This window comes from Eriocheir sinensis, chromosome 14 (genome assembly GCF_024679095.1).
Source record: "Eriocheir sinensis breed Jianghai 21 chromosome 14, ASM2467909v1, whole genome shotgun sequence".
NCBI classification, from domain to species: domain Eukaryota; kingdom Metazoa; phylum Arthropoda; class Malacostraca; order Decapoda; family Varunidae; genus Eriocheir; species Eriocheir sinensis.
In genome coordinates, this window is record NC_066522.1 from 21,378,189 (window position 1) to 21,393,117 (window position 14,929).

General features: G+C 45.0%; 1 protein-coding gene across 11 annotated transcripts in view; it reads right to left on the reverse strand.

The window, feature by feature from the left end:
* The window catches only part of LOC126998622 (microtubule-associated protein futsch-like), a 129,803-nt gene that overhangs the window by 111,891 nt on the left and 2,983 nt on the right, over window positions 1-14,929 (reverse strand). For 3 of the 11 annotated variants that reach the window (XM_050860553.1, XM_050860555.1, XM_050860554.1), the window contains exons 1-2: window positions 13,537-14,686; window positions 432-592 (exon numbers count right to left, since the gene is read on the reverse strand). In XM_050860553.1, the coding sequence (XP_050716510.1) occupies window positions 432-592; window positions 13,537-13,644 (269 nt within the window). In that variant the 5' untranslated portion in view covers window positions 13,645-14,686. Of the gene's footprint in view, window positions 1-431; window positions 593-2,812; window positions 3,164-13,536; window positions 14,688-14,929 lie in introns of those variants that run through there. The other 8 variants (XM_050860545.1, XM_050860546.1, XM_050860552.1 and 5 more) reach the window with 5 other exon arrangements.

Below are 14,929 nucleotides of genomic sequence, written 5' to 3' on the forward strand. Positions count from 1 at the left end.
CGCTTTTTCTGTGACTGGTGCTGGCGAGAGGCGCAGTACGCGGGTGGCGGGGGTGGTGGGTGGTGGTGGGGGGGGGAGGGGGGTGATGTGAAAATTGGTGATGATGATGATGATGATGATAATGATGAAAATGATAATGATAATGATGATGATGCTTAGTTTGCAAAATCCGACGCATGCATGACAAAAACACATTGATATTGATATCTTAGGAGAAAATAATCGAAATATTGACAATGAACTTAAGAACAAGAAGAAGGAAAATAACAATAACAACAACAAGACCAACAATAAACAAAAAATAATAATAACAGAGACAGAAACAACAACAACAATACACAGAACAACACACGCGCACACACACAAACAAACAAATAAGCAAACGAACAAACAAATAAACAAAACACAAACAAAAACACACACAAACTCACTGTGAGGTTCCCTTCCGCACCGTCAGCTCCACGCGGTTCCCTGCTGCCTTGATGAGGTCGTAGGCGTCGAAGTGGCAGAGTGTGCGGGCGTCGCGGCCCTCGATCATGATGATGGTGTCCCCCACATCCAGGTGCTGCGCCCCCAGCGTCCCGGGGGTCACCTGGAAACACACCTCTCTTCAGCTTCACACAGGCAGCATCGGGTTTGACATAAGCATTAGAACACATTTTCTCTCTCTCTCTCTCTCTCTCTCTCTCTCTCTCTCTCTCTCTCTCTCTCTCTCTCTCTCTCTCTCTCTCTCTCTCTCTCTCTCTCTCTCTCTCTCTCTCTCTCTCTCTCTCTCTCTCTCTCTCTCTCTCTCTCTCTCTCTCTCTCTCTCTCTCTAACCTATAGTCCTTGGGTCATATTCATAAACCTTTCGTCGCTCAAGCTCACATATTTAACAAGGCTTTCGTAGGCGTTTGGGGCATTTCCAAAGGTAGTTTAATGACCCTGGTGGTAGTATGACCCTTTCTCTCTACCATGAACGTGAAAAACACTCATGAGAACCCGATTAATCTCCTTTTCGACCTTTGGAAATAGTTATTGTTAGAGGCGGAAACATCTGAGAATACCGACACTTGCTCCCTTACTCCCTCCTCTCTTACTCCTTTCCAATAATATCTATCACCACAATTACCAGTCCATATCACAATGTCAATCTTGTTTTCCTTCTCCCATCGTCTCTACTCTCGGCAAATATTCCTCAGGCAGCGACGTCTTTCTTTCTTAGTCCACACTCACACACTACTATCCACTAGACCTCAAACCATCATCCACACATTGCTTCCCGTGTACATTTTTTACTAATACCAACCACGACAATCACACACTCTCTCCCACATCAATGGCACCATACACTTACTCGTACCATACACTACACCAAGTCCCCTTTCACACGCCACAATAATCAAGAGTCAAGCAGCAGCGTTACACAAGGCCTTATGGCGTGAGGAGGAGAAATAGAGTCAGCAGCTACAAGATGCTCAGAAACTATGCTTATGTTATGAAACCCGGCAGATGAACCCCGTAGAGTAGACCGCTTGCAAGGAAGGTGAGTGGTAAGGGAAAACACACACACACACACACACACACACACACACACACGTGAACGCACACAAACACGTGAACGCACACAAACAAACAAACACATACACACTTTATCTCGCTCAGGACACTAATAATTTTTCGTTGACAGAAGCGTTCTCTATTCCACCTCAAATAAATGGTATGTGAGGGGGAGGGGGGCCTTAATTCTTAAATCTCTCCTTTACAGTAATAAAAATAACAGAAAAGCTGGTGGCCTACAGATGAAAACCTTGATGACACTATTAGTTTCAATGTTTCCCTAATGAGCCTTTGGTCGAGGTTGATGGATCACTTCCTTTCTCCTTCCCGCCTCCCCTGACACCTGTGATTTGTATGGGCGTCGTGGAAGGCGCACGGAGATGCCCGCACATGGTGGCCTTGTAGCACAGGAGGAGGAAGAGGTGGTGGTGATGGTGGTGATGACATAGGTAAATATTATAATATTAATAAAATAAAATACTGAGAATAAGAAAGCAATTATAATAATAATAAAAAAATAATGATGATAATAATAATAGTAGTAGTAGTAGTAGTAATAATAATAATAATAATAATAATAATAATAATAATAATAATAATAATAATAATAATAATAATAATAATAATAATAATAATAATAATAATAATAATGACTATAGGCCAAAGAAAGACAGGTTGATTATGCCCCAGTCAGGACCCGGACCACAGGCTTGCACCCGCCGCCACCCCCGCTGTACGGAGGCTCCAGGCGCCGCGCCTGTGGTTCGAGTCCTGGCTGGGATAGTCAATAATGATTATTTAATAAAAATAATGATAATGATAAAGCTAATATTTATTATTATTATATATATATATATATATATATATATATATGTATATATATATATATATATATATATATATATATATATATATATATATATATATATATATATATATATATATATATATATATATATATATATATATATATATATATATATATATATATATATATATATATATATATATATATATATATTATTATTATTATTATTATTATTATTATTATTATTATTTCTTCATCATCACCAGCACCATCATTGTCAGCATCATCTCTGCTGCCTTCACCAACACTCCGCCCGGGATATGAACGTCTCTCGAGGGATCAACAGCTGCCTCGCCAGGCAGCCTCCAAGACAGCAACGCTCCCCTCAGCTTCCCCTACCCCTGCCTCGGCCCCTGGCCCTGCCCCTTGCTCTGCCCCTTCCCTACCCCTAACCCTGCCCCTCACCTTGCTACATCAAAGGTTCACAAGCCGAGCCGCTCCGTCTGCGTGGCTAGGGAACACTGTTTATGGGAGCTGTCGCTCTGCCTTGTCTCGCAAATTTATCTTATTTTCATTGTACTATATTGTATTTACACTATTTGCACACATTTTTCAATGATAGTCTTTAATTTGACGCCCATGTCATATATTTTTTTCTCTATTGTCTTTGCACTCGCTTATCACCGCATAAGAAATAATCCCAAACAGCAGCAGCCTCTTATAGTCTGACCATCAACATCGTAACTTTATGGACACGTCCAACACACACTTTTGGTAACTCTGACCAAGTTTACATCATTGTCATCACGTTTGTCATGCCTGATGGTGGGAAAAACCACTTCAGTAGCGTGAGAACCTTAAGTAGTTTACCATATATCATCAAAGCGTATATTAAATTATTTCATTAATTGGTGATACTTTAATCAATTATTACAGACTAAATAAACTGTGAATGTCTCAAGAGTAATTTTTCTGCAAATTTACATGATTCCTCAAACTTAACGAGGGGCATCTGACGACATACAAACAGAACACACTATGTCATAATATCAGAGATTCTTATATTAAATGTCACTTGGATTTATTTTCTTTTCACGTTGTCGCCACACGCAGGCCGTCTCTGTTTCAGCCTCGCACAACAGGCTGGCTTGACACTTGTTTAGCCGTGTGGAGCAGCTCTTTCATGCACGCACTTCCCGGCCTCCTCCCACACTGGCGTGTCGCACTGCCCCGCGGCCTAGGCGGGCTGGCACGGCTGTACTACGAGACGCATGCATCACGGCCGCCGCTGTCGCTGGGGTGTAATTGGCGCGAGGGTTTGCTGCCCTGGTTGGCAACGTCGAAGTAGGAGGGAGGAAAAGACGGGGGGAGAGGGGCAAGAGGGTCGCCGCCGCTGTGGCAACACCTGGGGACCGAAATAGACAGTGGATTCCTGCCGCTGGTCACTTACACCAACACTTCCGAGGCTCACTTCCTCCTACAGCCCCGCCACTTGGCCGCCCGCCGCTCCGCACACAAACACCCGCCACTCCCGCGGCTCCCGACGGCACCGCACACACACACACACACACACACACACACACACACACACTCACACACACAATCACATACTCACACACACACACACACACACACACACACACACTATCACCACATACCTGGCACAGAAAGCAATCTTCAAATGCTTGTTGCATACATACAGTGAGTGTGTTTGTATATATATATATATATATATATATATATATATATATATATATATATATATATATATATATATATATATATATATATAGGAGAGAGAGAGAGAGAGAGAGAGAGAGAGAGAGAGAGAGAGAGAGAAATCATTGTAAAGTTAACTGAGGGACAATCAAAATAACGAAGAATGAAACTCAAAATGAGAACTTGCAACCAAACCTTCTGCCTTTTATTTTCGTCAACGCAGTCAAAGGACCGCTAGTAAAGTTATGTTTTGGCTCACGGATTTGCCCAAGGTCACGATAAAGAGGTACGGCAGGGTATTTCCCTCTCCGTAGTATGAATGGAGGAATAAAAAATGTTACTGGTAAGTTAAAATATTTGATAATGGTTCAAACAAACGTGAAGGCTAAAAGGATTAATGTACTGATTATTTTGAGTTATGAAACGAGGCCGCTCAAATGTAAATTCCCGCCGCATTTTGCTGCGAGGTGAGCCACGCAGCTTGAACATCATCACCGAATCGTGCGCACACAAACACACACGCATGCGCGCAGGCACGCATACAAACACTCATATCCCTTCCACACACACATACATACATACCCCACACACATTCACCCCCCCCCCCCCCCACACACACACACAGACAAACACTCGCTTGAGTCGTTCTTCATAAAGTTGAGTCCTTAATGAAGGCATCATTTTCGTAGTGCGCCGCTTTACTCTTCATCAAGGGAGTAACGAAAGTGGGTAGGTAGAAAGAAAATGAGTAGATATGAAGAAAAGTGGGAAAGTAGGAAGAAAGACGGGAAGATAGAAAGAAGTCTGGGTAGGAAGAGAGAAAAGTGGATAAGTAGAAACGAAAGTGGGTTGGTAATGCATACAAAAGCAAATACCTAGAATTACAGAACACATATCTTTAAATACCTGCAATGATCGAAGACACCAGCAATCAAGACGTCTATAAGCGACCCTCAATGTCACTATTAAACACACGGACACCAGTTAAGACACACACGCCATCAAACACCAAATACCGAGACAGCGACACGATCCACATTACATCCCCACCGGCTTCTTGAGGCAGCCCACACAGACGGCAGAAGACCTTACCTCCTCTCGCCTGGGATGGGCTAGAAAGGCGGAAGGCAGGCAGGCAGGGAGGCTGTTCAAGGGGCAGGCTACCAGTGTACGCAGACGGTGAGAGAGAACGGTTCAGTTTCTCAACAATCCGGCGAATAACAGAGTGAAGGGGCGCCCGACCTCCGCACTGACGGACGGGTGATCGACTGCGGACGAGCGAACGGTAAGATACGTCACACACACACACACACACACACACACACACACACACACACACACACACACATACACACACACACACACACACACACACACACACACACACACACACACATACACACACATATACACACATACGCACGCGCGCGCATACACACGAGTTCTGACGTTGGTGCGAGCGAGACGGGTAGACACTAGCATGGCGACGTCTGGGCTGAGATGGGTATAAGGGGGGCGGCGGCGGCAGCGGCGGCGATGGTTGTGGTGGCGCTGGTTACTTTGGTGACGGTGGTGGTAGAAATGAAAATCGTGATGGTAGAAATGGGAAATTTTCAAAGGGAGGAGTGTCGTCCTGTACTGAGGCTGTTTTGAATACAACTGCACTCCATTTCCATTCACCCTGCGGACCCTACAGTCCTTGAGCTGGCTGGTGCTGGAACTTTTGAATTTTCTTGGACGCATTTCGGTGCCAAGCGGCTGCCACCTGTGATCATGAGGAAAAGTGCCACCTGAAGACAAGAGGCACTGCCCAAGATGATGTCAGTGGAGGTCGCTGCAGCAGGACTGCTCGCCGAGATCACGTAACAGCCGGCAGTAACGCCGTGCACTCACTTTTCCACCTTGCTCAGTGGCAGCGGTATTCGTTATCATAACAGATGCTGCCAACAACACAGTACTTGACAGTTGCGGCAACTATATTAACCAGTCACAGCTGGCCAGCTGTTGGCCGGGCCGGTAACCCACACCTGCTGTGGTCAGTCACCTCGGAAATAAAAGGCGGCCAAACGAGAAATATAACCCAGGAAGTCCCTTCTAAACAAGAGTATCTAAGGCCTGAGGCGCATCGCTTTTCAGTTGATAACGCCAAATAACACACCAACCAAAACTTATAAGAGATTTGTTCACCAAAAAAAATCTCCAATTTATATTTGATAGTTTATTGTTGTTGTTAGTGTTGCACACAGATCTGTTTCCACAAAGCAGTGAATAAGTGGACAGGCATCGATGTACTACACAAGAAACTCTGAATAGTAAGAACAAGAATCAGTCACGTGACTACACTCAAATTTTTGGCACAATGAATTTTGCTTCCCGGCCTCGCTTCTGTATTTGTCTTTTTTCCGTCCTTTTCCTCGTTCTGACCGTCTGCGGACTGCCTATTGCTTGTTACCGTCACTTTCTGTCTGTCTTCTCTATTCATTCTTCACATCTTTGTTCAATAATATTAATCCCTCTGATTGTTTTAGCTCCACGTAAACCCGACAGCTATAAAGTACAGTTTGATTAAAACGAGGCAATTTAACACAGACACTGGCAGGATTATTTTTACGAAACATATCAACAGTTACTGAAATAAACTCTATCAAAAGAAGTTAAAACACAGAAGATTAATGTGCTTAAAAATCACATTAACCTTTACTTCACTGAGACATAAGTGAATTGAACGTTCTTGGGCCAATGTACAGTAAAGTCTTCAATCACTTCTGCAGGTCATTAACGTGTCTGACGAATGAATTAAACCACTAAAGCGGGCAGCCTCGTTATGAGCCAAAAAGATTAATTCCTGTATCCTGCTCCTCCATGTTTCCGTGTTTCCCCATCCTCTTAAGACTCCCCACCACTCACAAGAACATCGCCCCGCTGTCACATACTCCTCCTCCCTTTCAAGTCCTACCTCACTCCCTCATGCCTCGACGCCACCCTTACAAATCACCGGCCCCCTCCCACTCCACGCCCATACCTCCCTTTCCCTACCTCCACGCCCATACCTCCCCTCCCTTTAACCCTCCACCTCCATACCTCCTCTTCCCTCCCTCCACCCTTTCCCTTTCCACCCCTCCACCCCCATACCTCCCTTTCCCACCCTCTACGCTCATCCCTTTAAATCCTCCACCTCCATACCTCCCTTATTTCCCTCTGTGCCCTACCCATCCCTCCCTCCGCGGCCTCACCTCTCTAATTTCCCTCCTCTACCCTTCCTTTCTTCCCTCCAATGTCTTACCTATTTATTTCCCTCCTCAGCCTATCTTTCTTCTCTTCCCTCACTGCACAGATCTCCCTTCTCTACCTCCACAGCGTTACCTCCCTTCAAAACCTTCCCTTCCCTCCCTTTACTGCCATCTCTTCCCTCTTTGTCAAGTTCGGTCCGTCCATTACCCTTCCTTACGTAACTTCGGTGGTCTTTCCTCGAACTGCTTTCCTCCTCCTCCTCTCCGCCTCTTCTTGACGCGAATGGATGACCGAGACGACCTTCCACTTCCAAGGCAAGCGTGAGTCAGCCGCCGTACCCCCCACGCCCCCCGCCCCCCGCCCGTCACGCCCACAGCACCCTTATTTACTTGTCGCTCATCGCTTATCGCCGTGAACACGCTGGAAGGAGGTTCGATACCCCGCGGCTGCCTCCACTCCACGCCGAAACGCTTTATTTTTCACCTAATTCGGTTTTTAGCAGCATGATTTGTACAGAAACATTCATACAAAATAAACATAAAGACAGTTATATAATCATGGCATATTATGAACGATATTACTTGTTACACAGCGGAGGGCAACAGAGAGAGAGGAGGAAAGGGCTTGAGGTGATTAGACGCAAGTTTGTGGGAGAAATTGAAAAAAGCGATATAATAACATGAACGTGAGGAGATAAAACTTAAAGCACCTATATAATTCCTTGTTCCGCACGGTGAGGAGAAAAACAAAATCAAACACCCTCGCCAAAACTCCGTCTGCAAAACCTAAAACCAGAGCAAGTGTTGAGAGAAAGAGGGAGGGAGGGAATGAGTGAGGGAAGAAGGAGAGGAGAAAAAAAAAGGAGTCATGGGATTGAGAATAGAGGAGGAGGAGGAGGAGAGGAGGAGGGGAGGACGAAACACAAAGCAAAACCTAAAACCTAAAACCTGAGCAAGTGTTGACAGAAAGAGGGAAGGAATGAGTGAGGGAAGAAGGAATGAGGAGAAAAAAAAGGAGTCACAGGATTGAGAAGAGAGGAGGAGGAGGAGGAGGGGAGGAGGAAACACACAAGGTGAACACAAGGGGAAGGGATTAAGGGAAGAGGGTTTAAGGGGTTGAAGGCACCTTAGAGGGATAGAAAATGCAGGAAAGACGAGGCAAGTTAGGAGGGTGGGCAGAGCAGGGAAGGGGATGAGGGGAACAGGAAGGAGAGGAGAGGAAAGGGAGCAAAAAGGGGTGGGGGAAGGAAGTTAGCAGGGGTTGAAGGCACCTTAGTGAAAGAGGAAATGCAGGCAGGAGGAAGAGGAAAGATAAGGTAAGTTAAGTAGGTGGTAAGGTAAGGGAAGGGGACAGCGAGAAAGAGACGGAAGTAAAGGTGTAAGTGAGGGGGTTTAAGAGGTTGAAAGCACCTTAGTAAGACAGGAAATGCAGGCAGTAAGAGGAGGAAAGATGAGGTAAGCTAAATGAGTGAGCAAGGAAGGGAAGGGGGTGAGAGGGACAGCATGTAAGGGATGGGAGAGGAGGGGAGAGAAGGGGAGAGGAGAGGAGAGGAGGTAAAAGGGCCATGTCTGCAGGGGGAGATAAAGGGTGCCAAGGTCCATCCCACGCCTGGCACTCCTCCTTCCTGTCTCTCTACTAAAGCCCACGACTCCCCCCCAAGGCACCGGAGACAGAAAAAAAGAGTAAGAAAAACAAGAACATTGACAAAAACAACAAGAACACGAAGAACGAGAACTAGAGCAAGAAGAACAAAGGCAAAAGAAAAAGACCAGGAAGAAGAAGAAAAGGAAGAAGAAGAAGAAGAAGAAGAAGTAGAAGAAGAACAACAGGAACAAGAACAAGAGAAGAAGAAGAAGAAGAAGAAGAAGAAGAAGAAGAAGAAGAAAAGAAAAAACAAGAACAGTAACTAGAGCAAGAACAAAAAGAAAAAAAAAGAAGAAAAGAAGAAGAAGACGAAGAAGAAAAAGAAGCTTATGAGTCACACCAAAAGTCTCATGACCAACCAACGCATCACGATCACGGAACATCCAATCAGAAACTCATCACCTTGGAACGCAGACTAAAATAAAAACAGGCAGTAACAACGTCAGTTTCAGCGTCACACACCATCCATTTATCACTCACAATATTTGCTCCATCAACAACGAAGAACTTATATATCAAAACCCCAACTAAAGAAGAAGAAAACATTAGTATCTGAACTGTAAGAAAATATAACAATGATTGGAGTTGATTTATAGATTGTGTATTATGCATGATGTGCCTGTTGATATGTGGTTAGTTAGTTTAGACTTTTGCTTTGAACTGTATTGCTATAGGATGTGGTAGAAGCGACAGAAAAAGAAGAAGAACAAGGAGGAGGAGGAGGAGGGGGAGGAGGAGGAAGATGAGGGCCGTCAAGAACCAATAAGCAGCTGGAGGAGGAAGAGTAAGAGAGAAGGAGGTAAGACGTCGGGAGGATGAAAGGGAAGGAAGGAGGGAGAGCGAGAGGAAGGAGGGAAGGACAGAAGAAGAAGAAGGAAAAAGAACAAGAACAAAAACAAGAACAGCAACACCAAAAAAAGAACAAGAACAACAACAAAAATAAATAAATAACAAGAACGAGAAAAGAAAAAGAAGAACAAGAAAAGAAGAGAAGAAAAGAAGAGAAAGCCGAGGAGAACAATGGAAGAAGGAGTAGAATTACCTGAGACAAAATCTTATGTAATTCTGCCACTGTTGTTATTGTTCTTGTCTAAATAATTATAATGTCCTTGCAATACGAATTTTGAACTACACACAATTCTCAAAGCTTGACACGAAAACCTCAAAGCACACACACACACACACACACACACACACACACACACACACACACACACACACACACACACACACACACACACACACACACACACACACACACACACATGTACACTAAGAGGCGATATAAACAATGAGTCAGTGGCACGCTCCCTTTGGCACTTCAAGGCTGCTGGCACCACCACCACCATCACCCCCTCCCCTCACACCACCACCACCACTACCACCCCCGCCATCACCACCACCACTACTAACTGCACTACTCTCACTCTTACTCTCACATCTACCACAACATTGCTCTCTACTACTTCAAGAGTCACCTACAACCGCAACCAATGCACTGTCGCTACCACCAACAGCATCACTACCACAACAAAACCAGCCGGTGCTTCTAACTATTACCAACCACCATCACCACCACCGTCACCACTATCGTCACCAACTTCCCTTCACCACTGTCAGAACCACTCCAGTAAAATCCTCGCTGATAATGGATTGATCTTACTTGAAAACTTTTATTAGCATTATTGTTATCATAGTAGTAGTAGTAGTAGTAGTAGTAGTAGTAGTAGTAGTAGTAGTAGTAGTAGTAGTAGTAGTAGTAGTAGTAGTAGTAGAAGTAGTAGTAGTAGTAGTAGTAGTAGTAGCAGTAGTAGTAGTAGAAGTAGCAGTTTCGTGCATCGTCTCTATACATGGACACACAGACTAACCAAACTCGGGTATATTGTTTCCGTAGACTTTAAGTAATTGTTGGTGCCGCTAGTAACAGTTGACTTACTGCACACTCTTTGAACCCCGCCCATGATTCTGATAAAGATCTAAACACATACATACAAAAAAAAACTCTCTCTCTCTCTCTCTCTCTCTCTCTCTCTCTCTCTCTCTCTCTCTCTCTCTCTCTCTCTCTCTCTCTCTCTCTCTCTGCATGATTGTTTGGTTAGCTACTCCATCAAGTGTTAGGAGACGCATCACCAAAGCTTCCCTAATGACAGACACACGAGACGCGCCACGGACGGCCTGCACCTGCCGCCCACCAGAAGGGAGGGCGGCGAGGAGGAGGCGCGGTTTTATCGAGCACTCACGCACCTCACGACGATCAGTCACTTTGCTCGGCGCACTAATCTGATGAAGATAAACATTAGTCAATGGGGCAGTGCAACGCTTTTTCGCCCCTAGGCGTATCAAGACGTCGGCAGCAGCGGCAGGCACATCAGTCTGCTCAAAGGCTTATGAAGTGACGGTCTGCTGGCGCCACGACACTCAGTATATGGCCACGCGTGAGTCTCACCCATACACGCCAGACTGCCTCACACACACACACACACACACACACACACACACACACACACACACACACACACACACACACACACACACACACCTCCCTCGCTCCTAAGATGTGACTCATCAATTAATTTTTCTTCTTTGCCAGGAAGTAAAGAACGATCGAACACTTTAAGGCAGCAAATAAGCTTATTTCTGTCTGCCGTAAAAATAATCCCCTGAGTGATGTATATTGTGCCGGGCTGCATTCTCCGGCAGAAAATGTTTGAGGCGCGCTGGTCAATAACCTCCAGGCCAGGTGCGCCACCTGCCACTTTGACTGGGGAGGTTTGACACGGAACATTATCAAAAGCACATGAAAAGTGAAGAGATAATAGTGACGCATTATGTAATATAAAATATTACTGTCGTTCCCGTCATCATAATCACCACCACAGCCTCCACCTCAGCTGTCAACGTCCACATTAGTATAATCCTTCGCCCACTTTCTTCACCGGGCAGTCATTGGCTTCACATATCACCACAACATTGAAAGAAACTAAACGAAATGTGACACCAAATTATTACTTGAATGTATGACGTTTTTTACTTGGATAATGCTATCGACCACTTGGCTGCCGTGGTGGTGCAAGTCACAACCAAAGTTACGATTGGTGGACGGCATGTGGTTGGTCTGCCACTCGAAGGTGATTCAAAAGTCAACCACCAGATACCCGCGAAGTCTGCTCTAATTTCTCTCACTAATCCTGGGTTGTCACTACGTTACTTTGAGCATCCACATATCATCAGCTTTACTCATGATATGACCCGCCCAAAGTCCATTTCTTATTCTTAAAACAGCAAGATTTTTTCAGCCTTAGTCGAAGGAATGTCTCTCCTCGCATTTTCCATCTCGTCACATGTTCGGCTCCCTTCAAGAGAAAACAAGAAGAGATGACTAAGTTCCATAATTTCTTCTCCCTTTTGTTTACTACCAGTCTTTATCTACCCTGACAGCGACTTAACCCCACCCTATCCTAATATAATCCACCTTTCTTTGTGTTTTAAATGGTATCTTTAAATATTATTCTTTAAACAAAGGAAAGCAAAGGGATATATTTTCAGCCCGTAGCAGCAGATCGCACTCACTACAACAGGACCGCGGGAATTACTACGGGATACGATCTGTCAACACTCAGCGTCCTCGTATCACCTAACTTTTAATGTCTTTTCCTGTATTTTGGTTCTTGACTTTCAGATGTTACTTTGAAGCATTGTATAAAGAAAACATCGAACTCCATAACTTTTTAACTCCTCTGCTGATGCGTGAATTTTACTACGTCGATTATACTCTTAAATCTCTCTCTCTCTCTCTCTCTCTCTCTCTCTCTCTCTCTCTCTCTCTCTCTCTCTCTCTCTCTCTCTCTCTCTCTCCTTCCTTTCCCTTCCCTTCCCTTTCCTTTCTCCTTTCTCCTTTCCTTTCCTTTCCTTTCCTTCCCTTCCTTCCCATTCCCTTCCCTTCTCCCTTTTTCTTTTCTCTCCTCTCCCTCCTTCTCGTGTGTTAGGCCGGCCTCGTCAGCGCCGCGCGGCCACACACACACACACACGCACGCCACGGCCGGGTGACGTCAACCCCTCAGGCGGCCCACGCGGACCACCGCCTCGACAACAGCTAAATACAACGAGGAAAAACAAGGCCGCTTCGGGGAATTTCCTCGGGTATTTAGGCTTCCGCTCCTTCACGTGTATCTGTTTATATTTTTTTTTCCTTTTTCTTTTTCATTTCCCTTTTTTTCTTCTTCTTTCTCTCGTCTTCTTTTTTTCTTCATCTCTTTCTTCTTATTTTGTTTACTGTGCTTATTTATTTTTTTGCACTACATTTTCCCGCGAGCAGCAATAATGTGAGGTTGTCAGTCATATATTAACTGGGCATATATCTTACTGAGCGCTCTTATTTTTTTTATACTTCCTCCTATCTCACACTACAACAAAACAAATCTATGTAAGCGTGGCTAACTACTATATTATTCTTGGTTGTCGATTATTACTATTACTAAAACATTCATAAGACCTATATAAAATTACTTGTAGAATTATTAATGCTAAATAACAAGAAAACAAAGGCTACTATGCAAAACACACACACACACACACACACACACACACACACTTACCCGCTGTATGGTGATGGGCTTCTGGAAGTCTGCCCCGCCCTGAATTCGGAAGCCCCACGGGATGGAGTCATTGGAGCGCTGCAGGAGGATGTTGAGGAGCTTGGCCATCTCGTCCGCGCCTCGATTCTCACTCTTCACCTTCCAAGCACGTATGATAGGCACTGCACTTCACTACACGACACGGCTTTCTTTTTTCTTCCTTTTACTCCTTCCTTTCCTCCGTTTAAACAATTTCTTCACTCGACAGTTTACTTTTCTCCTTTTCTCTTCCTTTTTCTATTCCTTTTCTCCGTTTAAACAATTTCTTCACTCGCCAGTTTACTTTTTCCTTCCTTTTTCTCCTTCTTTTCAATGCTTTTACTATTGTTGTTCTCTGTTAAATAGTTTCTTCCCTCGACAACGTTTTCTTTTCCTTCTCCTCCTCCTTTTCTTTTACTATCGCTGCTCTCGGTTAAGTCGTTTCTTCACTCGGCAGCTCCCTTTGTCTCCACCTCCTCCTCTCAATATTCTTTCCAAACGCGCACTTCAATTTCTACTTCTCTACTATCGCAAAACCAGCTTCACTATTACAGTTTCGTTCTCCTCCTCCTCCTCTTCTTCCTTCTCTCCTGCCGCCGTTGCTGTTCTTGGCGGAGTAACTTCTTCAGCCAATGCACAAACAAGACTCTGCCTCCCAACCTCTACGTCGCCTCAGCCCGTGTAGAGGTGAGCGAATCTTGCAGTGTTTGTCAGCTGTTTAGGCTTGTGGGGTGTCACTGACCTGTCACGGCGAGTGTTTTCTTTTCTGCCACTGAAACACGGAAGATGCGGACTATTTTCGGCGTCCCCGTATGAGGGATACACTCACTCGGTAACCGTTCATCTTAGCCTCTCACTTGTTTTTCTAGTGCTTGTGAGGAGGCTGCAACAGTGACACTAATGCAACATCTTCACGTCACACGCACACACGCACGTACACACACCGTCACCAAGGGCCAGAGTATATTTTCGTGTGTGCTTCACTTCAGCTTCACACAACAAGACGCCGCCCAAAAAGCAATGGCTGATAGATGCAAGCAGGCAGTCCCGTTGTCTCAGAAGCCAGCGCACGTCGGCGGCCTGGTGGCTTCGGGAGACAGTTATCGGGGCGGCCGGCGGGCTGGTCCCAGTGTCAACACGACTATAAGATGCTGATGTAAGCCTCCCGCACCCTAAGTAAGGTGTACCGTGGCACTGCGCCAAAGAGGGGATGCCAGAGTCTTGTGTGTCAGTATGATGTGTGTGCGTGCCCGTGTGTGTGTGTGTGTGTGTGTGTGTAAGGAAAAGGGGGTGGGGGGGAGGTTACAGGCAAACGCTTATGTTTGGACTGGCAATAAAAAATGTTTGGGTTTGGTAGCAAATTCGTGAAGAAAAT